This window comes from Nipponia nippon, unplaced genomic scaffold, assembly GCF_047370975.1.
Source record: "Nipponia nippon isolate SJK-2023a ecotype South Korea unplaced genomic scaffold, ASM4737097v1 scaffold_46, whole genome shotgun sequence".
NCBI classification, from domain to species: Eukaryota; Metazoa; Chordata; class Aves; order Pelecaniformes; family Threskiornithidae; genus Nipponia; species Nipponia nippon.
In genome coordinates, this window is record NW_028262365.1 from 1,033,526 (window position 1) to 1,058,491 (window position 24,966).

The 24,966-nt window shown below is 71.0% G+C and overlaps 2 protein-coding genes across 2 annotated transcripts; both read left to right on the forward strand.

Annotated features, from left to right (window-relative positions):
- Positions 1 to 84: 84 nt before the first annotated feature.
- Positions 85 to 6,455, forward strand: CAPNS1 (calpain small subunit 1). Its single transcript, XM_087729728.1, has 8 exons — positions 85 to 173; positions 1,826 to 1,883; positions 2,181 to 2,245; positions 2,373 to 2,441; positions 3,159 to 3,237; positions 3,798 to 3,911; positions 4,148 to 4,206; positions 6,322 to 6,455. The coding sequence occupies exons 2-8, from the start codon at positions 1,829 to 1,831 to the stop codon at positions 6,346 to 6,348; spliced, it is 468 nt and encodes a 155-aa protein (XP_087585854.1). The 5' UTR covers positions 85 to 173; positions 1,826 to 1,828; the 3' UTR covers positions 6,349 to 6,455.
- A 4,150-nt stretch (positions 6,456 to 10,605) lies between these two features.
- On the forward strand, positions 10,606 to 24,680 carry DMPK (DM1 protein kinase). Its single transcript, XM_087729655.1, has 14 exons — positions 10,606 to 10,865; positions 13,153 to 13,244; positions 13,330 to 13,413; positions 14,831 to 14,926; positions 16,237 to 16,385; positions 17,403 to 17,496; positions 18,506 to 18,706; positions 20,770 to 21,138; positions 22,677 to 22,762; positions 22,939 to 23,065; positions 23,172 to 23,202; positions 23,568 to 23,662; positions 23,981 to 24,252; positions 24,455 to 24,680. The coding sequence occupies exons 1-14, from the start codon at positions 10,658 to 10,660 to the stop codon at positions 24,678 to 24,680; spliced, it is 2,130 nt and encodes a 709-aa protein (XP_087585781.1). The 5' UTR covers positions 10,606 to 10,657.
- Positions 24,681 to 24,966: the final 286 nt, after the last annotated feature.

A 24,966-nucleotide genomic window follows, 5' to 3' on the forward strand; every position in this document is an offset into this window, starting at 1 on the left:
CCCCGGGGACCGCCCCCCCCCCCACGTCGGGGCCCCCTCCCCCCGGGTTCGGGGCCCCCCTTGACCCCCCCGTGCCCCCCCCAGCCCCCCGCACCCACATCTCCACCGTGGACGCCAACGAGAGCGAGGAGGTGCGGCAGTTCCGGCGCCTCTTCGCCCAGCTCGCCGGCGACGTGAGTGACCGCCGGATCCCCCGGGATCCCCCCCCCGGATCCCCTGGGATCCCCCCAGCCCCCCCGGATCCCCCGGGACCCCCCGAGCCCTCCAGGATCCCCCACCCCCAGGCCCCTCTGTCCACCCCACCCCCCCCGGGATCCCCTCCTGGACCCCTCGGATCCCCCTGGATCTCCTAGATCCCGCCGGGATCCCCTGACCCTACCGGATCCCTCAGATTCCCCCCCCCCCCCCCGGATCCCCTGCACCCCCCCCAGCCCCCCGGGATCCCCAGCCCCCACCAGATCCCCCTGAATATCCCAGATCTCCCCCCCCCCATCCTCTCCATCCCCCCCGGGATCCCCAGCCCCCACCAGATCCCCCGGATCCCCCTGGATCTCCTGGATCTGCCCCCCATCCTCTCCAGCCCCCCGGGATCCCCAGCCCCCACCAGATCCCTCAGATCCCCCTGGATCTCCTGGATCTGCCCCCCCATCCTCTCCAGCCCCCCCCGGGATCCCCAGCCCCCACCAGATCCCTCGGATCCCCCTGGATCTCCCAGATCCTCCCCCCTCGATCTCCCCCCCCCCCGGATCCCCCAACCCCTGGGGATCCCCAGATCCCCCAGGCTCCCTCAGACCCCCCTGGATCCCCCGGATCCCCCCTGCTCCACGGGATTCCCCCCAGGGTCCCTGTGCCCCCCCCAGGGATCCTTGCTGGATCCCCCTCCCAGATCCCCAGACCCCACGGGATCCCCTGGATCCCCCCCCCACCCCCCCCGGCTTCCCCTCATCCCCCGGGATCCCCCCCCCCCCCAGTGGATCCCATGGGATCTCCCTCCGGCATCCCCAGAGCCCCCCCTATCACGGGGGGGGGGGGGGGGAGCCCCAAACCAACCGGGGGGGGGGTGGCTGGGTGCCCCCCCCCCCCAGGGTGGGGGTCGGGGTGGGGGTGGGGGGGTTCTGGGTGCCCCCCCCCAGGGTGGGGCGGTCGGGGGTCGGGGGGTCTGGGTGCCCCCCACCAGGGTAGGGGTCGGGGTGGGGGGTGCCCAAGGGTGGGGGGACCCCAGAATGGGGGGGGACCCCAGGGTGGGGCGGTCGGGGGGTCTGGGTGCCCCCCCCCCAGGGTAGGGGTCGGGGTGGGGGGTGCCCAAGGGTGGGGGGACCCCAGAATGGGGGGGGGACCCCAGGGTGGGGCGGTCGGGGGGTCTGGGTGCCCCCCCCCAGGGTAGGGGTCGGGGTGGGGGGTGCCCAAGGGTGGGGGGACCCCAGAATGGGGGGGACCCCAGGGTGGGGCGGTCGGGGGGGTCTGGGTGCCCCCCCAGGGTAGGGGTCGGGGTGGGGGGTGCCCAAGGGTGGGGGGACCCCAGAATGGGGGGGGACCCCAGGGTGGGGCGGTCGGGGGGTCTGGGTGCCCCCCCCAGGGTGGGGGTCGGGGTGGGGGGTGCCCAAGGGTGGGGGGACCCCAGAATGGGGGGGGACCCCAGGGTGGGGCGGTCGGGGGTCTGGGTGCCCCCCCCCCCAGGGTAGGGGTCGGGGTGGGGGGTGCCCAAGGCGGGGGGGGAGACGATGGACCCCAGGGTGGGGGGTCAGGGTGTGGGGGAGGGTCAGGGTGCCCCCCCCCCCCCAGGGTGGGGGTCAGGGGGCCCCCCCCCCCCCCCCGCCTCCCGCAGGACATGGAGGTGAGCCCCACCGAGCTCATGAACATCCTCAACAAAGTCGTCACCCGCCGTAAGCGTCCCCCCAAAAAACCGGGGGGGGGGGGGGGTGGGGGTGTGACACGATGGGGGGAGGGGCGACAAATTGGGGGGGGGGGCGGTTCCCCCCCCCCCCCCAAATTACAGCGAAATGGAGGGGGGGGCACAACCCTATAGCAGCCACTGGAGAATCCCCACATGGGCAGGGAAGGGGGAGGGGGGGCAAAAAACTGACTGAAACTTTTCGATTTTGGTTGAAAGTTTTAATTTTGGGGGGGGGGTGTCCCCCAAATGGGGGGGGGGTCCCCAAAAATTCCTCTTCCCCCCCCAGATCCTGATCTGAAGACAGACGGCTTCGGCCTCGACACTTGCCGCAGCATGGTGGCCGTGATGGACGTATCCTGGGGGGGGGGGGGATTTTTGGGGTGCGGGGGGGGTGGGGAAGGGGGAGGGGGGTTTTGGGGTGCAGGGAGGGGGGTGTCCCCCGTTGCCCCCAAATTTCCTTGACCCCCCCCCCAAAAAGAGCGACACGACGGGGAAACTGGGCTTCGAGGAGTTCAAGTACCTGTGGAACAACATCAAGAAGTGGCAGGTGGGGGGGGGGGGGGGCACCCCCAAATTGAGGGGGGACCCCAACATTTGGGGGTGCCCCCAACAGCCAGGGGGCACCCCAAAAGCCGGGGGGGGGCAGGGGGACACCCCCCCCCCAAATCCTCGCTCTCAAGTGGGGAGGGGGCTGTAGGGGAGCTCCCTGAGGACCCTGAAATGTTGGGGGGGGGGGGGGCAGATGGGGGACCCCAAAATTGAGGGGGGCACAAGGACCCCCGGGGGGACCCCAAATTTGGGGGGAGATGGGGGACCCCAAAATTGAGGGGGGGCACAAGGATCCCCGGTGGGACCCCAAAATGGGAGGGGGGGAGATGGGGGACCCCAAAATTGAGGGGGGCACAAGGACCCCCGGGGGGACCCCAAATTTGGGGGGGGGGGAGATGGGGGACCCGAAAATGGGTGGGAGGCAGATGGGGGACCCCAAAATTGAGGGGGGCGCAAGGACCCCGGGGGGACCCCAAAATTGAGGGGGGCACAAGGACCCCCCGGGGGGACCCCAAATTTGGGGGGGGCAGAAGGGGGACCCCAAAATTTGGGGGGCAGATGGGGGACCCCAAAATTGGGGGGGGGGGCGGTATGGAGGTGATGGGGGACGCCCAATTCTGGGGCAGGGGAGGCGTTGGGGGGCGGCTAGGACCCCCCCCCCCCGGGGGACCCCAAAATTTGGGGGGTCCCCCAAAATTCCCCCCCCCCCCCCCAGTGCGTGTACAAGCAGTTCGACACCGACGGCTCGGGGACTATCGGGGTGCAGGAGCTGCCGGGGGCCTTTGAGGCGGCAGGTTTGGGGGGCAGGGGGGTTTGGGGGGCAATTTTGGGGGGGGGGGGCAATTGGGGGGTTGGGGGGGCGGGGGGAGGGGCTGGGTAATGGGTTCGGGGGGATTTTGGGGGGATTTGGGGGGCCCCAAAGGGTTTTTGGGGGGGGGGCAGGAGGATATGGGGGGGTCTGTGGGATTTGGGGGGGTCCTGGATATTGGGGGGGTTGGGGGGATTTTGGGGGGGTCAGGGGGATTTGGGGGGTCCTGGATATTGGGGGGGTTGGGGGGATTTTGGGGGGGGGGGTCAGGGGGATTTGGGGGGTCCTGGATATTGGGGGGTTGGGGGGATTTTGGGGGGGTCAGGGGGATTTGGGGGGTCCTGGATATTGGGGGGGGTCAGGGGGATTGGGGGGGCCAGGATTTGGGGGGGGCGGGAGGATTTTGGGGGGGGGGTCTCAGGAATTTGGGGGGTTCCTGGATATTGGGGGGGTCTGGGGAATTTGGGGGGTCCAGGGTATTGGGGGGGGTGAGGGGTGTTTTGGGGGGCGGGGGGGTCAAAGGTCACGCGTGGGGGGTGCCCCCAGGTTTCCGCCTGCCCCCCCACTTTGGGGGTCCTGGGCCGTCGCTACGGCGACGAGGGGGGAACCTCGATTTCGACAACTTCATCAGCTGCCTCGTCCGCCTCGACGCCATGTTCCGTAAGGGGGGCCCCCAAATTTGGGGGGGGGGGGGACACCCCATTTTGGGGGAGGGGGAACCCCCCAGCAGCAGGAGGGGTGGGGGGGGCACCCCAGAACTGGGCTACCCCCAGAAATGCCCCCCCCCGAATTATTTGCCCCCCCCTCCCCCGGGGGGTTTTGGGGACCCCCCTGAGGTTTTGGGGACCCCCTGAGGTTTTGGGGTCCCCCCCCCTCATTTTGGGGTCCCCCCCCAGGTGCCTTCAAGTCGCTGGAGCGGGACGGGAGCGGCCAGATCCGCGTCAGCCTCCAGGAGGTGGGTTTGGGGGTGCCCCCCTCCCCCCCCCGCCCCCCGGGGGGTCCTTCCCTTTTTTTTGGGGGGGGGGTCCCCAAAATTGGGGGGGGGTCCCACGGGGGGGGGGGGAGGGGAAGGAGGTGACCCCCAAAACCACCCTGGCTCTGCCCCGATCCCTGTAGAGCCCCCCCCAATCCTTATAGAGCCCCCCAAATCCCTATAGAGCCTCCCCATTCCCTATAGAGCCCCCCAAATCCCTATAGAGCCCCCCATTCCCTATAGAGCCCCCCAAGTCCTTTATGAGCCCCCCAAATCCCTATAGAGCCCCCCAAATCCCTATAGAGCCCCCAAATCCTTATAGAGCCCCCAAATCCCTATAGACCCCCCAAATCCTTTATGAGCCCCCCAGATCCCTATAGAGCCCCCCAAATCTCTATGGAGCCCCCCAAGTCCTTTATGAGGCCCCCAAATCCTTATAGAGCCCCCCAATCCTATAGAGCCCCCCAAATCTCTATGGAGCCCCCCAAATCCTTATAGAGCCCACCCAAATCCCTATAGACCCCCCCAAATCCTTTATGAGCCCCCCAGATCCCTATAGAGCCCCCCAAATCCTTATAGAGCCCCCCAAATCCCTATAGAGCCCCACAAATTCTTATAGAGCCCCCAAATCCCTATAGACCCCCCCAAATCCTTTATGAGCCCCCCCAGATCCCTATAGAGACCCCCAAATCCCTATGGAGCCCCCCCAAGTCCTTTATGAGCCCCCCAAATCCCTATAGACCCCCCAATCCTATAGAGCCCCCCCAAATCCTTAAGAGCCCCCCAAATCCCTATAGAGCCCCCCCAAATCCTTATAGGGCACCCCGATTTTCTATAGGGCACCCCGGTCCCTATAGAGCCCCCCCCAAATCCTCACAGAGCCCCCCATGAAGTCACCCCCAAACGTCTATAGGGTCCCTGTGCTGTAGGGACCTCCCCAAATCCCTATAGGTCCCCCCAAATCCCTATAGGAGGCCTGTGACTCCTATAGGCCCCTCCAAATCCCCATAGGAAGCCTGTGACCCCTATAGGGGGTCCCCAAATCTCTACCGAGCGCCCCAGCTCCCTATAGAGCCCCTATGGCTCCTTATAGCCCCCCCCCCCCCAGCCCCCCCAATCTCTATAGAACCCCCTCAAATCCATATAGGGTGACCCTGGTCCCTATGGGGCCCCCCCTACATCCCTTTAGGGTGACCCCAGTCCTATAGGGGACTCCTTTGGCGTGGTCCCGATCCCTATAGGGACCCCCTAAATTCCCCTGGGGGCCCCCAGCCCCTCCGTAGCCCCTATGGCCCCCTACAGAGCCCCTATAGGGACCCTCTAAATCCCCGCGGGGTGGCTCCCAGCCCCTTTAGGGCCCCTATAGCCCCTACGGCCCCCTATAGCCCCTATAGGGACCCCCTAAATCCCCCTAGCATGATCCCAAACCCTGCAGGGACCCCCTAAATCCCCCTGGGGTGGCCCCCAGCCCCTTTAGGGCCCCTATAGGGACCCCTTAAATCCCCCCCGGGTGGCCCCCAGCCCCTCTGTAGCCCCTATGGCCCCCTATAGCCCCTATAGGGACCCCTTAAATCCCCCCGGGTGGCCCCCAGCCCCTCTGTAGCCCCTATGGCCCCCTATAACCCCTATAGGGACCCCTTAAATCCCCCCGGGTGGCCCCCAGCCCCTCTGTAGCCCCTATGGCCCCCTATAACCCCTATAGGGACCCCTTGAATCCCCCCGGGTGGCCCCCAGCCCCTCTGTAGCCCCTATGGCCCCCTATAACCCCTATAGGGACCCCTTAAATCCCCCCGGGTGGCCCCCAGCTCCTCTGTAGCCCCTATGGCCCCCTATAGCCCCTATAGGGACCCCTTAAATCCCCCCGGGTGGCCCCCAGCCCCTCTGTAGCCCCTATGGCCCCCTATAGCCCCTATAGGGACCCCTTAAATCCCCCCGGGTGGCCCCCAGCCCCTCTGTAGCCCCTATGGCCCCCTATAACCCCTATAGGGCCCCCCCCTAAATCCCCGCGGGGTGGCCCCCGGCCCCTTTAGGGCCCCTGTAGCCCCTATAGGGCCCCTGTAGCCCCTATAGGCCCCCTATAGCCCCTTCTCTCCGCAGTGGCTGCAGCTCACCATGTACTCCTGAGGCGCCTGCGCTCGGGGGGCACCCGGACCCCCGCCCCTCCCCCCGCCCCCCCATCTGCACCCCCATCTGCACCCCCCCCCGCCATAGGGGGCCCAGCCCCCCCCCCCCCCCCATTAAAGCTGACCCAGCCCCACCCGGCGCCTTGGGCTTTTTTGGGGGGGGTATAGAGCTATAGGGGGTGGGGGGTATGGGGGTACGGGGGCTATAGGGGGTGTGGGTGCTTGGGGGGCTATAGGGGGTATGGGTGCTTGGGGGGCTATAGGGGGTATGGGTGCTATAGGGGCTATAGGGGGTGTGGGTGCTTGGGGGGCTATAGGGGGTATGGGTGCTATAGGGGCTATAGGGGGTATGGGTGCTTGGGGGGCTATAGGGGGTATGGGTGCTGTAGGGGCTATAGGAGGTACGGGTGCTATGGGGAGCTACAGGGGGTATGGGTGCTATAGGGTCTATAGGGGGTATGGGGGCTGTAGGGGGTATGGGGGCTGTAGGGGCTATAGGAGGTACGGGTGCTATGGGGAGCTATAGGGGATATGGGTGCTATAGGGTCTATAGGGGGTATGGGGGCTATAGGGGCTATGGGGGTACGGGTGCTATGGGGAGCTATAGGGGATATGGGTGCTATAGGGTCTATAGGGGGTATGGGGGCTATAGGGGCTATGGGGGTACGGGTGCTATGGGGAGCTATAGGGGATATGGGTGCTATAGGGTCTATAGGGGGTATGGGGGCTATAGGGCCTATGGGGGTGTGGGTGCTATGGGGAGCTATAGGGGATATGGGTGCTATAGGGTCTATAGGGGGTATGGGGGCTATAGGGCCTATGGGGGTGTGGGTGCTATGGGGAGCTATAGGGGATATGGGTGCTATAGGGGCTATAAGGGGTATGGGGGCTATAGGGCCTATGGGGGTGTGGGTGCTATGGGGAGCTATAGGGGATATGGGTGCTATAGGGTCTATAGGGGGTATGGGGGCTGTAGGGGGTATGGCGGCTGTAGGGGCTATAGGAGGTACGGGTGCTATGGGGGGCTATAGGGGATATGGGTGCTATAGGGTCTATAGGGGGTATGGGGGCTATAGGGCCTATGGGGGTGTGGGTGCTATGGGGAGCTATAGGGGATATGGGTGCTATAGGGTCTATAGGGGGTATGGGGGCTATAGGGCCTATGGGGGTGTGGGTGCTATGGGGAGCTATAGGGGATATGGGTGCTATAGGGTCTATAGGGGGTATGGGGGCTATAGGGCCTATGGGGGTGTGGGTGCTATGGGGAGCTATAGGGGATATGGGTGCTATAGGGGCTATAAGGGGTATGGGGGCTATAGGGCCTATGGGGGTGTGGGTGCTATGGGGAGCTACAGGGGGTATGGGTGCTATAGGGTCTATAGGGGGTATGGGGGCTGTAGGGGGTATGGGGGCTGTAGGGGCTATAGGAGGTACGGGTGCTATGGGGAGCTATAGGGGATATGGGTGCTATAGGGGCTATAGGGGGTATGGGGGCTATAGGGCCTATGGGGGTATGGGTGCTATGGAGGGCTATAGGAGGTACGGGTGCTATAGGGGCTATAGGGGGTATGGGTGCTTGGGGGGCTATAGGGGGTATGGGTGCTATAGGGGCTATAGGGGGTGTGGGTGCTTGGGGGGCTATAGGGGGTATGGGTGCTATAGGGGCTATAGGGGGTATGGGTGCTTGGGGGGCTATAGGGGGTATGGGTGCTGTAGGGGCTATAGGAGGTACGGGTGCTATGGGGAGCTACAGGGGGTATGGGTGCTATAGGGTCTATAGGGGGTATGGGGGCTGTAGGGGGTAGGGGGGCTGTAGGGGCTATAGGAGGTACGGGTGCTATGGGGAGCTATAGGGGATATGGGTGCTATAGGGTCTATAGGGGGTATGGGGGCTATAGGGGCTATAGGGGGTATGGGGGCTATGGGGAGCTATAGGGGATATGGGTGCTATAGGGTCTATAGGGGGTATGGGGGCTATAGGGCCTATGGGGGTGTGGGTGCTATGGGGAGCTATAGGGGATATGGGTGCTATAGGGTCTATAGGGGGTATGGGGGCTATAGGGCCTATGGGGGTGTGGGTGCTATGGGGAGCTATAGGGGATATGGGTGCTATAGGGGCTATAAGGGGTATGGGGGCTATAGGGCCTATGGGGGTGTGGGTGCTATGGGGAGCTACAGGGGGTATGGGTGCTATAGGGTCTATAGGGGGTATGGGGGCTGTAGGGGCTATAGGAGGTACGGGTGCTATGGGGAGCTATAGGGGATATGGGTGCTATAGGGGCTATAGGGGGTATGGGGGCTATAGGGCCTATGGGGGTATGGGTGCTATGGAGGGCTATAGGAGGTACGGGTGCTATAGGGGCTATAGGGGGTATGGGTGCTGGGGGCTATAGGGAGCTATAGGGGATATGGGTGCTACAGGGGCTATACAGGGAGCTGTAAGGATAGGAAGCGATAGCAGGTATGGGCGCTATAGGGGATATAAGGGTGTGGATGCTATAGGGAGCTGTAAGGATAGGAAGCGATAAGGGGTGTGGGCCCTATAGGGGGGTATAAGGAGTATAGTGTGCCATGGGTGCCATGGGGCATATAGGAGCTATAGGAGCCCTTAGGGGTATTGCTGCTGGGGGGAGGATAGAGGAGCTATAGGAGTCGGGGGGGGCTATAGAGGGGTAGGCTATAGGGTGATGCGGGGGCGTGAGGTGTATAGGGAGAGGTCTGTAGGGGATCGGGGTGGGGATCTGTGAGGTCTATAGGGGATGGGGAGGGGCTGTGAGGTGTCTATAGGGGGAGGGCAGGGCTCTATAGGGGCGGGGTGTGGCTCTATAGGGGTGGGGCGGGGCTCTATAGGGGCAGGGTGTGGCTCTATAGGGGCAGGGCAGGGCTCTATAGGGGCAGGGCGGGGCTCTGTGGGGCGGGGTGGGGCTCTATAGGGGCAGGGTGTGGCTCTATGGGGGGTGTGGCTCTATAGGGGCGGGGCAGGGCTCTATGGGGTGGGGCGGGGCTCTATAGGGACAGGGCGGGGCTCTATAGGGGCAGGGTGTGCCTCTATGGGGCGGGGCAGGGCTCTATAGGGACAGGGCGGGGCCCTATGGGGGCGGGGCAGGGTTCTATGGGGCGGGGCTCTATAGGGGTGGGGTTAAGGCGCCCCCCGAGGGTGCTTTAAAAGGGCAACGCCCGGGCGCCCCCCCCCCCCCCCCCCGTGGGCCCCACCCGCCCCGGCCCCGGTAACGCAGCGCGGCGGCGGAGGCGCCGGGGGCAACCGGTAGGGGGCGCTGCGGCACCGGGGGGGCACCGGGGGGGGGGGGGGTGTCCCCGGGATCGGGGTACCGGTGCCCCGGGGAAGTCGGGAACAGGGGGTCCCGGGGGGACCTCGGTGTCCCGGGGGGGGGGTCGGTGTCCCCCGGTCCCGGTGTCCCAGTGCCCCGTGGGGGGTCCCGGTGCCCCGGGGGTCGGTAACGGGGGGTCCCGGTGCCCCAGGCTCGGTAACGGGGGGGCCCGGTGCCCCAGGGGTTGGGAGCGGGGTGTCCCGGGGGGGGTCCCGGTGCCCCAGGGGGCGGAAACGGGGGGTCCCGGTGCCCCGGGATCGGTAACGGGGGGTCCCGGTGCCCCCGGGGTTGGTAACAGGGGATCCCGGGGAGGTCCCGGGGGGGGGTCCCGGTGCCCCGGGGGTCGGTAACGAGGGGTCCTGGCGGGGTCCCGGTGCCCCGGGCGGGGTCCCGGTGCCCCAGGGGTTGGTAATGGGGGGTCCCGGGAGGTCCCGGTGCCCCAGGATCGGTAATGGGGGGTCCCGGTGCCCCGGGGGTCGGTAACGGGGGGTCCCGGTGCCCCAGGATCGGTAACGGGGGGTCCCGGGGGGGTCCCGATGCCTCGGGGGTGGGTAACGAGGGGTCCCGGGGGGTCCCGGTGCCCCGGGGGTCGGCAACGGGGGTCCCGGAGGGTCCCGGTGCCCCAGGATCGGTAATAGGGGTCCCGGTGCCCCGGGGGTCGGCAACGGGGGGGTCCCGGGGGGGTCCCGATGCCTCGGGGGTGGGTAACGAGGGGTCCCGGGGGGTCCCGGTGCCCCGGGATCGGTAATAGGGGGTCCCGGTGCCCCGGGGGTCGGCAACGGGGGTCCCGGGGGGGGGGGGGGGTATCCCGACCCCCGGCGGTGCCTCCCCTCCCGCTGCCGCTTACCGGCCGCGCCCCCCCCCCCCCCCCCTCCCCCGTAGGTGCTCCACCGGCCGTGCCCCCCCCCCCGCCCCGTTCCCTCCCTCCCGGTGGGCGGCGGGGCCCGGGGCGGCGCTGAGCGGCCCCGCTCGGGCCGGGCGATGGCGGCTCCCCCGGGGCGGCGGGAGCGGCTGCGGGCGCTGGCGCTGGGGCGGGGGGCGCTGGGGCTGGAGGCGCTGCTGGATCTGCTGCTGGGGCTGGCGGGGGGGCTGCGGCACCGGCTGCGCCACCGGGACCCGGACCCCCCCCCCGGCGGCGGGAGGAACGGGGACAACGGCGAGAAGCACGTCCGGGAGTTCCTGAGCTGGGGTGAGGGGGGCGGGACCGGGGGGGGGGGGGACACGGGACCGGGGGGTACCGGACCGGGGGGTACCGGACCGGGGGGGGACACGGGACCGGGGGGTACAGGACCGGGGGGTACGGGACCGGGGGGGGGGGACACGGGACCGGGGGGTACAGGACCGGGGGGTACCGGACCGGGGGGGGGACACGGGACCGGGGGGTACCGGACCGGGGGGGGACACGGGACCGGGGGGTACAGGACCGGGGGGTACGGGACCGGGGGGGACACGGGACCGGGGGGTACCGGACCGGGGGGTACCGGACCGGGGGGTACGGGACCGGGGGGGGACACGGGACCGGGGGGTACCGGACCGGGGGTACCGGACCGGGGGGTACGGGACCGGGGGGGACACGGGACCGGGGGGTACCGGACCGGGGGGTACGGGACCGGGGGGGGGACACGGGACCGGGGGGTACCGGACCGGGGGGTACGGGACCGGGGGGTACGGGACCGGGGGGTACCGGACCGGGGGGTACGGGACCGGGGGGGACACGGGACCGGGGGGTACCGGACCGGGGGGGTACCGGACCGGGGGGTACGGGACCGGGGGGACGACACGGGACCGGGGGGTACGGGACCGGGGGGTACGGGATGGGGGGAGGACACGGGACCGGGGGGTACCGGACCGGGGGGTACCGGACCGGGGGGTACGGGACGGGGGGGGACACGGGACCGGGGGGTACCGGACCGGGGGGTACCGGACCGGGGGTACGGGACGGGGGGGGGGGACACGGGACCGGGGGTACCGGACCGGGGGGGACGGGACCAGGGGTGGGTACGGGATGGTGGGGTACGGGACCGGGGGGGGGTACCGGACCGGGGGGTACCGGACTGGGGGGTCCGGGACTGGAGGGGACGGGACCGGGGGGGTCCGGGGCTGGGGTCCGGGACCGGGGGGCACGGGATGGGGGGGGTACGGGACTGGGGAGTCCATAACCGGGGGGTCCGGGACTGGGGGCTCTGGGACCGGGGGGTACCGGACCGGGGGGTCCGGGACTGGGGGGGTACGGGATTGGGGGGGGGTCCATAACCGGGGGGTCCGGAACCGGGGGGTCCGGAACTGGGGGATCCGGGACCGGGGGGGACCGGACCGGGGGGACCGGACCGGGGGGGATCCATAACCGGGGGGGGTCCGGAGCCGGGGGGTCCGGGACCGGGGGGTCCGGGAGCAGGACCGGGGCTTGGGGGTGGGATCCGGTACCGGGGGGTCCCGGCCACCGGGGTCGCTCGGGGGGGGGGGGCGGGGCGGGGGGGCCGGCGGCTCCGCTCCTTTTCTGGGCACGGCGGGCCCTGCCCCCCCCCCGCCGCGGGCACCGGTCGCTCCGCGGCCATAAATGGGCTGCGGGTGCGCGGCCGCCCCCCCCCCCCCGCCGCACCGAGGGTGTCCCCTCCCCCCCCCGGCTGTCACCTCCCCCCCGGGGCTGTCACACCCCCCCCGGGCTGTCATCTCCCCCCCCCGGGCTGTCACCTCCCCCCGGGCTGTCACCTCCCCCCCGGCTCTGACCCCCCCCCCACTGTCACCCCCCCACTGTCACCCCCCCATTGTCACCCCCCCACTGCCCCCCACTGTCCCCCCTTGCCCCCCCGTCACCCCCCCCCCCACTGTCACCCCCACTGCCCCCCACTGTCCCCCCTTGCCCCCCCATCACCCCCCCCATTGTCACCCCCCCACTGTCACCCCCCCACACTGTGTCCCCCCACTGTCACGCCCCCACTGTCACCCCCCGTCACCCCCCACTGTCACCCCCCCACTGTCCCCCCCACTGTCACCCCCACTGTCACCCCCCCACTGCCCCCCACTGTCACCCCCCGACTGTCACTCCCCCACTGTCACCCCCCACTGCCCCCCACTGTCCCCCCCTTGCCCCCCGTCACCCCCCCCCACTGTCCCCCCCCACTGTCACCCCCCACACTGTGTCCCCCCACTGTCACGCCCCCACTGTCACCCCCTCCCCACAGCCCCCCCACTGTCCCCCCACTGTCACGCCCCCACTGTCACCCCCTCCCCACTGCTCCCCCCAACTGTCCCCCCCACTGTCACCCCCCACTGTCACCCCCTCCCCACTGACCCCCCCGCCCCCCCCCCCCAGCTCCCCCCCGTAGTGGATTCTCCAGTGGCTCGTATTGAGGTTGTCCCCCCCCCCCCCCCCCCCTCCCCCTCCCCCCGTAACCGACCCTTCCCCCCCCATGGGTGCTGCCCCCCCCCCCCATGGGTGCTGCCCCCCCCACCCATGGGTGCCCCCCCCCCCGCAGCGGAGCCGGTGGTCGCCCGGGTGCGGGAGCTGCAGCTGCAGCGAAGCGACTTCGAGATTTTGAAGGTGATCGGGCGCGGGGCCTTCAGCGAGGTGAGCGGGGGGGGGGGGGGACACGACGACACCGCGGGTGACACCGCGGGTGACACCGCGGGTGACGGCGCGGGTGACGCCGCAGGTGGCCGTGGTGCGGCTGAAGGAGTCGGGGCGCATCTACGCCATGAAGATCATGAACAAGTGGGACATGCTGCGGCGCGGGGAGGTGAGGGGACGCGGGGGGACACGGGGGGACGTGGGGACGTGGGGACGTGGGGGGACGTGGGGACATGGCGGGACGTGGGGGGATATGGGGACGTGGGGACGTGGGGACATGGGGACGTGGGGACGTGGGGACATGGGGGGACGTGGGGGGATATGGGGACGTGGGGACGTGGGGACGTGGGGGGATGTGGGGACGTGGGGGGACGAGGGGACGTGGGGACATGGGGACGTGGGGGGACACGGGGATGTGGGGACATGGGGGGACGTGGGGGGACATGGGGATGTGGGGACGTGGGGGGACGTGGGGGGACGTGGGGGGACGTGGGGACATGAGGGGACGTGGGGACATGGGGGGACGTGGGGGGACGTGGGGACGTGGGGACATGGCGGGACGTGGGGGGACATGGGGACATGGGGACGTGGGGACGTGGGGACATGGGGGGACGTGGGGGGACGTGGGGACGTGGGGGGACATGGGGACATGGGGACGTGGGGGGACGTGGGGACGTGGGGGGACATGGGGACGTGGGGGGACGTGGGGACACGAGGGGATGTGGGGACATGGGGGGACGTGGGGGGACATGGGGACGTGGGGACATGGGGACGTGGGGGATGTGGGGACACGAGGGGACGTGGGGACATGGGGATGTGGGGGGACGTGGGGACATGAGGGGACGTGGGGACATGGGGGGACGTGGGGACACAAGGGGACGGGGGGACATGGAGACGTGGGGGGACGTGGGGATGTGGGGACGTGGGGGGACGTGGGGACACGAGGGTATATGGGGGGACGTGGGGAAGTAGGGGGACATGGGGGGATGCAGGGACACGGGGGGACATGGGGGTGGCAGGAGGATGGGGGACATGGGGACGTGGGGGGACGTGGGGACATGGGGACACGAGGGGACACAGGGGGACATGGGGGACACGGGGGTGGCAGGAGGGTGGGGGACACGGGGACACAGGGGGACATGGGGACATGGGGGGACGTGGGGGGACGTGGGGACATGGGGACGTGGGGACATGGGGGGACTGGGGACGTGGGGGACACAGGGGTGGCAGGAGGGTGGGGGACACGGGGACACAGGGGGACACGGGGGGACATGGGGATGTGGGGAGATGTGGGGACATGGGGGGACGTGGGGACAGGAGGGGAGACGGGGGGGACATGGGGGGACACGGGGATGTAGGGGGACGCGGGGACACGGAGGGGACAGGGGGCGATGGGGACAGAGGTGGGACAGGGGTGGCACTGGGTTGGTGGCACTGGGGGGCGACACCAGGTCCCCAGGGCTGACGGGGGGGGGGGGGGGTGACCTTGCAGGTGACCTCAGTGCCTGGGGGTGACCCCGGCGGTGCCCCCGAGGGGGGGGAGGTGACACCGATGCCACCCGTGTCGCCCGTCCCCGTGTCCCCAGGTGTCCTGCTTCCGCGAGGAGCGGGAGGTGCTGGCGCGGGGGGACCGGCGCTGGATCACCCGCCTCCACTTCGCCTTCCAGGACACCCAGTGCCTGGTGAGGGGACACCCCGTGGGGACAGGGGACACCGCCCCGTGGGGACACCCCGTGGGGACACCGCCCCGTGGGGACACCCCGTGGGGACAGGGGACACCGCCGCGTGGGGACACCCCGTGGGGACACCCTGTGGGGACACCCTGTGGGGACACCGCCCCGTGGGGACACCCCGTGGGGACACCCTGTGGGGACACCCCGCCATGGGGACACAGCCCCCAGCACCCTTGGGTGCCCCCACGCCCCCATCCCCGTGTCCCCATGCCACCCCCCGCCCCCAGCCCCGTGTCCCCATGCCACCCCCATGTCCCCACGTCCCCACCCCGTGTCCCCCTGCCACCCCCCTGCCCCCAGCCCCGTGTCCCCATGCCACCCCCATGTCCCCAGCCCCGTGTCCCCATGCCACCCCCATGTCCCCACGTCCCCACCCCGTGTCCCCATGCCACCCCCACGCCCCCAGCCCCGTGTCCCCATGCCACCCCCACATCCCCACGCCCCCATCCCCGTGTCCCCATGCCACCCCCTGCCCCCAGCCCCGTGTCCCCATGCCACCCCCACGTCCCCACACCCCCATCCCTGTGTCCCCATGCCACCCCCCCGCCCCCAGCCCCGTGTCCCCATGCCACCCCCACGTCCCCACGCCCCCAGCCCCGTGTCCCCATGCCACCCCCTGCCCCCAGCCCCGTGTCCCCATGCCACCCCCACGTCCCCACGCCCCCATCCCCGTGTCCCCATGCCACCCCCCTGCCCCCAGCCCCGTGTCCCCATGCCACCCCCATGTCCCCACGTCCCCACCCCGTGTCCCCATGCCACCCCCCTGCCCCCAGCCCCGTGTCCCCATGCCACCCCCACGTCCCCACGCCCCCAGCCCCGTGTCCCCATGCCACCCCCCGCCCCCATCCCCGTGTCCCCATGCCACCCCCACGTCCCCACGCCCCCATCCCCGTGTCCCCATGCCACCCCCTGCCCCCAGCCCCGTGTCCCCATGCCACCCCCATGTCCCCACGTCCCCACCCCGTGTCCCCATGCCACCCCCATGTCCCCAGCCCCGTGTCCCCATGCCACCCCCATGTCCCCACGTCCCCACCCCGTGTCCCCATGCCACCCCCATGTCCCCAGCCCCGTGTCCCCATGCCACCCCCCGTCCCCACACCCCCATCCCTGTGTCCCCATGCCACCCTCTGCCCCCAGCCCCGTGTCCCCATGCCACCCCCCTGCCCCCAGCCCCGTGTCCCCATGCCACCCCGCCGCCCCCCCGCCCCCAGCCCCGTGCCCGCCGCTGTCCCCACGCCGCTGTCCCCGTGTCCCCGCAGTACCTGGTGATGGAGTACTACGTGGGGGGCGACCTCCTGACCCTGCTCAGCAAGTTCGGGGACCGGCTGCCGCTGGCCATGGCTCGCTTCTACCTGGCCGAGCTGGTCATGGCCATCGACTCCGTCCACCGCCTGGGCTACGTCCACCGGTGGGCGCGCAGGGGGGCGGGGGGGCACGTGGGGACACGCGGGGGGGACGTGGGGACACGCGGGGACACGCGGGGGGACGTGGGGACACGCGGGGGGACGTGGGGGGGGCGTGGGGACACGCAGGGGGGATGTGAGGGCGCGCGGGGGGACGGGGGGACACGTGGGGGGGACATGGGGGACACGTGGGGACACGTGGGGACACGCGGGGGGACGTGGGGGGATGTAGGGACACGTGGGGGGGACATGGGGGCACGTGGGGGCACGTGGGGACACGCGGGGGGGACGTGGGGACACGCGGGGGGACGTGGGGGGACGTGGGGACACGTGGGGGGGACATGGGGGCACGTGGGGGCACGTGGGGACACGCAGTGGGGACGTGGGGACGCGCAGGAGGACGTGGGGGGACGTGGGGACACGTGGGGGGACACGTGGGGACACGCAGGGGGGCCGTGGGGGGCCGTGGGGGCGCGCGGGGGGACGTGGGGACGTGTGGGGACACGTGGGGGGGACGGGGGGACACGTGGGGGGGACGTGGGGGGGACGTGGGGGTGCGCAGGGGGACGTGGGGACGCGCAGGGGGACGTGGGGACATGCGGGGACACGTGGGGACACGTGGGGGGACGTGGGGACACGCAGGGGGACGCGGGGGGACGTGGGGACACGTGGGGGGAACATGGGGACGCGCGGGGGGATGTGGACACACGTGGGGGGACGTGAGGACACGTGGGGGGGACGTGGGGACGCGGGGGGACGTGGGGACACGCGGGGACACGTGGGGACACGCAGGGGGACGCGGGGGGACGCGGGGGGACGTGGGGACACGTGGGGACGCGGGGGGACGTGGGGACGCGGGGGGACACGGCGCGGGGTGGGGGAGACGAGGGTATGGGGACATGGGGGCGATTTGGGGACAGCAGGAGGAGCAGGGGGCCACAGGAGGGACACGGGGGGGACACGGGGGGGGGGGGGGGCACGGGGGGGACGTGGGGACAGGGGGGTGACAGAGGCCCCCGCAGGGACATCAAGCCCGACAACATCCTGCTGGATCGCTGGGGCCACCTGCGCCTCGGGGACTTCGGCTCCTGCCTCAAGCTGGGGCCTGATGGCACCGTGAGTGGGGACACGGGGACACGGGGGGACACGGGGGGACACGGGGGGACACGGGGACATGGGGGACGGGGGGGGTGACCCGGAGCTCAGCCCTGCTACGAGTACCCAGAGAATCCCCCGTCCCCACGTCCCCGTGTCCCCCATCCGTGTCCCCAGTCCCCCTGTCCCCACGTCCCCATGTCCCCACCTCCCCATCCCCGTGTGTGTCCCCATGTCCCCCGTCCCAGTGTCCCTCCATCCTCATGTCCCCTGTCCCTATGTGCCCCTGTCCCAACGTCCCCTGTCCTAACATCTCATGTCCCCATGTCCCCATGTCCCCTATCCCCATCCCCATGTCCCCATACCCCATGATGTCCCCATGTCCCTTGTCCCCATGTCTCCTGTCCCTGTGTCCCCATACCCCATGATGTCCCCATGTCCCAGTGTCCCCATACCCCCGTCCCAGTGTCCCCTGTCCCCCTGTCCCAGTGTCCCCATGTCCCCATACCCCATCCCAGTGTCCCCATGTCCCCTGTCCCCATGTCCCAGTGTCCCCATGTCCCCATACCCCATCCCAGTGTCCCCATGTCCCCTGTCCCCATGTCCCAGTGTCCCCATACCCCCATCCCAGTGTCCCCATCCCAGTGTCCCGTCCCCTGTCCCAGTGATGTCCCAGTGTCCCCATGTCCCCTGTCCCAGTGTCCCCTGTCCCCTGTCCCAGTGATGTCCCAGTGTCCCCGTGTCCCCCATCTCAGTGTCCCAGTGTCCCCTGTCCCCTGTCCCAGTGATGTCCCAGTGTCCCCTGTCCCCTGTCCCCATGTCCCAGTGTCCCCTGTCCCCTGTCCCAGTGATGTCCCAGTGCCCCCATGTCCCCCGTCCCAGTGTCCCCTGTCCCAGTGATGTCCCAGTGTCCCCATGTCCCCCGTCCCAGTGTCCCCTGTCCCAGTGATGTCCCAGTGTCCCCATGTCCCCATGCCCCCCGTCCCGGTGTCCCCTGTCCCCCTGATGTCCCCACGCCCCCCGTCCCCAGGTGCGCTCCTCGGTGGCGGTGGGGACCCCCGACTACCTGTCCCCCGAGATCCTGCTGGCGGTGGAGGACCCCGCCCGCTCCTACGGCCCCGAGTGCGACTGGTGGGCACTGGGCGTACTGGCCTACGAGATGTTCTTCGGCCGCACCCCCTTCTTCGCCGAGTCCGTCCTGGAGACCTACGCCAAGATCCTCCACTTCCAGGTGCGGGAGGGCACTGGGAGGGACTGGGAGGGCACTGGGAGGCACTGGGAGGTGACTGGGAGGGCACTGGGGGGGACTGGGATGCACTGGGGGGAACTGGGAGGCACTGGGGGGGACTGGGAGGGCACTGGGGGGGAACTGGGAGGCTCTGGGAGGTTACTGGGAGGGCACTGGGGGGGAACTGGGAGGCACTGGGAGGTTACTGGGAGGCACTGGGGGGAACTGGGAGGCACTGGGGGGGACTGGGAGGGCACTGGGGGGGAACTGAGAGGCACTGGGGGTGCTGGGAGATGTCTGGGAGGTGCAGGGAGGTAATGGGAAGTTACTGGGAGGTTACTGGGATGTTACTGGGAGGCACTGGGAGGTTACTGGGGGGCACTGGGGGCAACTGGGAGGGCACTGGGGGGGACTGGGAGGGCACTGGGGGGAACTGGGAGGCACTGGGGGGCTGGGAGGGCACTGGGGGGGAACTGGGAGGCACTAGGAGGTTACTGGGAGGGCACTGGGGGGACTGGGAGGCACTGGGGGGGACTGGGAGGCATTGGGAGCAACGGGGGGGTTACTGGGAGGCACTGGGGGGTGCTGGGAGTGGTTTGGGAGGCGCATGGGTAATGGGAGGTTACTGGGAGGCACTGGGAGGTTACTGGGAGGCATTGGGGGGGACTGGGAGGCACTGGGGGGGACTGGAAGGCACTGGGGGGGCACTGGGAGGCACTGGGGGGTGCTGGGAGAGGTCAGGGAGGTAATGGGAGGTTACTGGGAGGCACTGGGAGGTTACTGGGAAGCACTGGGGGGTTACTGGGAGGCACTGGGGGACTGGGAGGGCACTGGGAGGCACTGGGGGGGACTGGGGGGGGGGAACTGGGAGGCACGGGGGGACTGGGTGGGCACTGGGGGGTGCTGGGAGGGCACTGGGGGGAACTGGGAGGCACTGGGGGGGACTGGGAGGCACTAGGGGGTGCTGGGAGAGGTCTGGGAGGCACAGGGATGTTACTGGGAGGTTACTGGGAGGCACTGGGGGGGGACTGGGAGGTTACTGGGAGACACTGGGGGGTTACTGGGAGGCACTGGGGGGGACTGGGAGGGCACTGGGGGGAACTGGGAGGCACTGGGGGGTGCTGGGAGAGGTCTGGGAGGCGCAGGGAGGTTACTGGGGGGTTACCGGGGTGTTACTGGGAGGCACTGGGAGGTTACTGGGATGTTACTGGGAGGCACTGGGGGGAACTGGGAGGGCACTGGGGGGTTACTGGGAGGCACTGGGGGGAGTGGGAGACAGTGGGGGGGACTGGGAGTGAACTGGGCGAACTGGGAGGGCACTGGGGGGGACTGGGAGGCATTGGGAGCAACGGGGAGGTTACTGGGAGGCACTGGGGGTTACTGGTGGTTACTGGTGGTTACTGGGAGGCACTGGGGGTGGTTACTGGTGGTTCCTGGGAGGCACTGGGGGGCTTACTGGTGGTTACTGGTGGGCACTGGGGGGTTACTGGGAGGCACTGGGGGTTACTGGTGGTTACTGGTGGTTACTGGGAGGCACTGGGGGTGGTTACTGGTGGGCACTGGGGGGTTACTGGGGGTTACTGGTGGTTACTGGGAGGCACTGGAGGGTTACTGGTGGTTACTGGTGGGCACTGGGGGGTTACTGGGAGGCACTGGGGGTTACTGGTGGTTCCTGGGAGGCACTGGGGGTGGTTACTGGTGGGCACTGGGGGGTTACTGGGGGTTACTGGTGGTTACTGGGAGGCACTGGGGGGTTACTGGTGGTTACTGGTGGGCACTGGGGGGTTACTGGGAGGCAGTGGTGGTTACTGGTGGTTACTGGGAGGCACTGGGGGGGCTTACTGGTGGTTAGTGGTGGGCACTGGTGGTTACTGGTGGTTACTGGGAGGCACCGGGGGTGGTTACTGGTGGTTAGTGGTGGGCACTGGGGGGTTACTGGTGGTTACTGGGAGGCACCGGGGGTGGTTACTGGTGGTTGCTGGTGAGCACTGGGGGGGTTACTGGTGGTTACTGGAAGGCACTGGGAGGCTCCTGCACCTCCCGGCTGAGCCCGGCCCCGCCCCCAGGACCACCTCCACCTACCGGAGGATCCGGAGCCGGCCCCGCCCCCTCCGCCGGGCGGCGTGGGCGTGGCCACGGGCGACGAGGGCGCGGCCGGCGGCGGCGGCGGCGGCGGCGGGGAGGGCGTGGCCGCGCCGGGGGCGTGGCCGCGGGTGCCGGCGGCGGCGCGCGAGCTGGTGCGCGGGCTGCTGTGCGCGCGGGAGGCGCGGCTGGGGCGGGGCGGGGCGCGCGACTTCCGGCGGCTGCCGCTGTTCGCGGGGCTGCGCTGGGCCGCGCTCCGCCGCGCCGCGCCCCCCTTCGCCCCCGCCGCCGCCGGCGCCCCCGACGCCGACACCTCCAACTTCGACGTGCTGGAGGACGGCCTCAGCCAGCCGGTGCGGGCGGCGGGGCGCCGGGAACCCCGACCCCTCCCCTCCCGGCGCCGGGAACCCCCGCCCCCCCCCCCCCCCCACACCCCCCGGGGACCCCCCCAGGGACCGCCCCCCCGCATGGGACCCCCACGCCCCCCCCCCCCCCCAGGGACCGCCCCCCCCCATGGGACCCCAGACCGGGACCCCCCCCATGGGACCCCCATACTGGACCCCCCCCCCCCCCCATAATGGGACCCTCCATCCCCCCAAGGGACCCCCCCCCCGCCATGGGACCCCCATACTGGACACCCCCCCCCCATGGGACCCCCATACTGGGACCCCCCCACCCATAATGGGACCCTCCATCCCCCCAAGGGACCCCCCCCCATGGGACCCCCATACTGGACCCCCCCCCCCATAATGGGACCCTCCATCCCGGGACCCCCCAAGGGACCCCCCCCCCCCCATGGGACCCCCATACTGGGACCCCCCCACCCATAATGGGACCCTCCATCCCGGGACCCCCCCAAGGGACCCCCCCCCCCATGGGACCCCCATACTGGGACCCCCCCACCCATAATGGGACCCTCCATCCCGGGACCCCCCAAGGGACCCCCCCCCATGGGACCCCCATACTGGGACCCCCACCCATAATGGGACCCTCCATCCCCCCAAGGGACCCCCCCCATGGGACCCCCATACTGGACCCCCCCCCCATAATGGGACCCTCCATCCCGGGACCCCCCAAGGGACCCTCCCCCCATGGGACCCCCATACTGGGACCCCCACCCATAATGGGACCCTCCATCCCCCCAAGGGACCCCCCCCCATGGGACCCCCATACTGGACACCCCCCCCCCCCATAATGGGACCCTCCATCCTGGGACCCCCAGACCGGGAACCCCCCCATGGGACCTCTCCCAATGGGACCCCCCCCAGTGGGACCCCAGACTGGGACCCCCCCATGGGACCCCCATACTGGACACCCCCCCCCCATAATGGGACCCTCCATCCCGGGACCCCGAGACCGGGAACCCCCCATGGGACCTCTCCCAATGGGACCCCCCCCCCCACCATGGGACCCCCCCAGTGGGACCCCAGACTGGGACCCCCCCATGGGACCCCCCCGGGGACCCCCTCCCAATGGGATACCCCCCCCCCCACGGGACCCCCATACTGGGACCCCCCCCCATAATGGGACCCTCCATCCCGGGACCCCCTCAAGGGACCCCCCTCCATGGGACCCCCTGGGGACCCCCCCACCGCAGCCCCCCCCATGGGAACCCCCCCATGGGACCCCCTGGGGACCCCCCCCCACCGCAGCCCCCCCCATGGGAACCCCCCCATGGGACCCCCTGGGGACCCCCCCATCCCAGCCCCCCCATGAGACCCCGACCCCCATGGGACCCCCCCCCCCCCCATGGGACCCCAGACCGCGACACCCCCGCCCCATGGGACCCCCGGGCCCCCCCCCCATGGGAAACCCCCCCCCCCATGGGAACCCCCCCCATGGGACCCCCTGGGGACCCACCCCCCCACCATCTAACGCCCCCTCCCCCCAGGACCCCCCCGCGGAGCCGTGGGCCCCCCCCGGGCGGGGCCTGCCCCTGCCCTTCGTGGGGTACTCGTACCCGCGTGGGGAGCCCGGGTGAGCGGGGGGGGGGGGGAGGGGCGTGGGGAGGGGCGTGGGGAGGGGCGTGGAGGGGGAGGGCTCGGGGGGGGGGACACACGGGGTGGCGGGGGCACTGTGGAGATGGGGGTGTGTCGTGTACCCCCCCCCCGCGTGTCCGTGACACCCCCCCCCCGTGTCCCCCCCCGCCCCAGGGAGGAGGAAGAGGAGGAGGAGGAGGAGGCGGAGGAAGAGGAGGAGGAAGATGAGGAGTGGGACCAGGACATGGCCATGGAGCTGGAGGGGGATTGGGGGACCCCCCGGAGACGGGGACCCCCACTCGTGGGGACCCCCACCCACGGGGACCCCCTGGCCATAGAGACCCCCCCACCCGTGGGGACCCCCCACTCGTGAGGACCCCCCACCCACGGGGACCCCCTGGCCATAGAGACCCCCCCACCCGTGGGGACCCCCCACTCGTGAGGACCCCCCACCCACGGGGACCCCCCTGGCCATAGAGACCCCCCCACCCGTGGGGACCCCCCACTCGTGAGGACCCCCCACCCACGGGGACCCCCCTGGCCATAGAGACCCCCACCCGTGGGGACCCCCCACTCGTGGGGACCCCCCCACCCACGGGGACCCCCCTGGCCATAGAGACCCCCCTACCCGTGGGGACCCCCCACCCGTGGGGACCCCCCCGCCTGTAGGGACCCCCGCACCCACGGGCCCCCCCCTCCAAAAAGGACCCCCCCCCTCCCATGGGGACCCCCGCACCCACGGGACCCCCTCCCCCACCCACGGGAGCGCCCCCCTCCCCACAGGGGGCCCCCCCCCCGCCCAGCTCCCCCCCACCCATGGGGGCCCCCCGCGGACGTCGCCCCCCGGTTGTGGCCCCCCCCGGGCACGGAGCCCCCCCGGGCACCCCCTGAGGAACCGGTACGTGGCAGGGGGGGTCCCGGTACCCGGGGGGGTCCCGGTACCGGATGGGGGGGGTCCTGACCCCGGGGCGGGGTCCCGGTACCGGATGGGGGGGTCCCGGTACCTGGGGGGGGTCCCGGTGCTGGAAGGGGGGGGGGTCGGTGCCCGGGGGAGGGGCGGGGGGGTTCAGTGCCGGGGGGGGGGGGGGTCCCGGTGCACCGGAGGGGTCGGTGCTGGTGGGGGGGGGGGGGGTCGGGGGTCCCCGGGGGGGGGGGGGGGGTCGGTACCCGGGGGGGGGGGGGGGGGCGGGTCCCCACGGAGCCTCCGTTCCCGCAGGCGCGACCGGCGGCGGCCCCGGAGCCCCCGCGGCCGGCGTTACCGGAGGCGGCGGGGCCGGCGTTACCGGAGCCCCCGGGGCCGGCGTTACCGGAGGCGGGGCCGTTACCGACGGCGGGGCCGGCGTTACCGGAGCCCCCGGGGCCGGCGTTACCGGAGGCGGCGGGGCCGGTGGCGGAGCTGCGGGCGGCGCTGGCGGCGGAGCGGAGCGGGCGGGCGGCGCTGGAGCGGGAGCTGGGGCTGCTGCGGGCGGCGGGACAGGGGCTGGCCCGGTACGGGGGGGGGGGGGGGCACCGGTACCGGGGTGGGGGGGCACCCGGTATGGGGGGGGGGGGCACCCGGTGTGTGTGTGGGGAGGACACCGGGAGGGGGTGGAGGGGGTCCGGGGGGGGGGGTGTTACCGGGGGGGGGGGGTTACCGGAGGGGGGGTTACCGGGGGGTCCCCGTTTGACCCCCCCCCCGCCCCGCCCCCAGGCGGCTGCAGGAGGCCGAAAGCCGCAACCTGGAACTGGAAGCGAAGCTGCGGCGGGTGCAGAGCCCCCCCCGGGGCCCGGGCCCCCCCGCGCGAAGGCAAGGGCCCCCCGGACCCCCCAACCCCCCCGGACCCCCGGAACCCCCCCATAATCCCCCCGGACCCCCAAAACCCCCGGAACCCCCCCATAATCCCCCCGGACCCCCCAACCCCCCCCATAACCTCTGACCCCCCGAACCCCCCAAATCCCCCCCCCGGACCCCCAAGCCCCCCCCCCCCCCAAAGCCCCCATCCCCCCCCCCGGACCCCCAAAGCCCCCTGAGCCCCCCCCAAAGCCCCCGGACCCCAAAACCCCTCCCCAAAATGGCGGGGGGACCCCAAAAAGGGGGTGGGGGGGACACAGGGCCTTGCCCCCTCCCCAAAATGGGGGGGACCCCAAAAAAAGGGGAGGTGGGGGGACACAGGGCTTTGCCCCCTCCCCAAAATGGGGGGGGAACCCCAAAAAGGGGGTGGG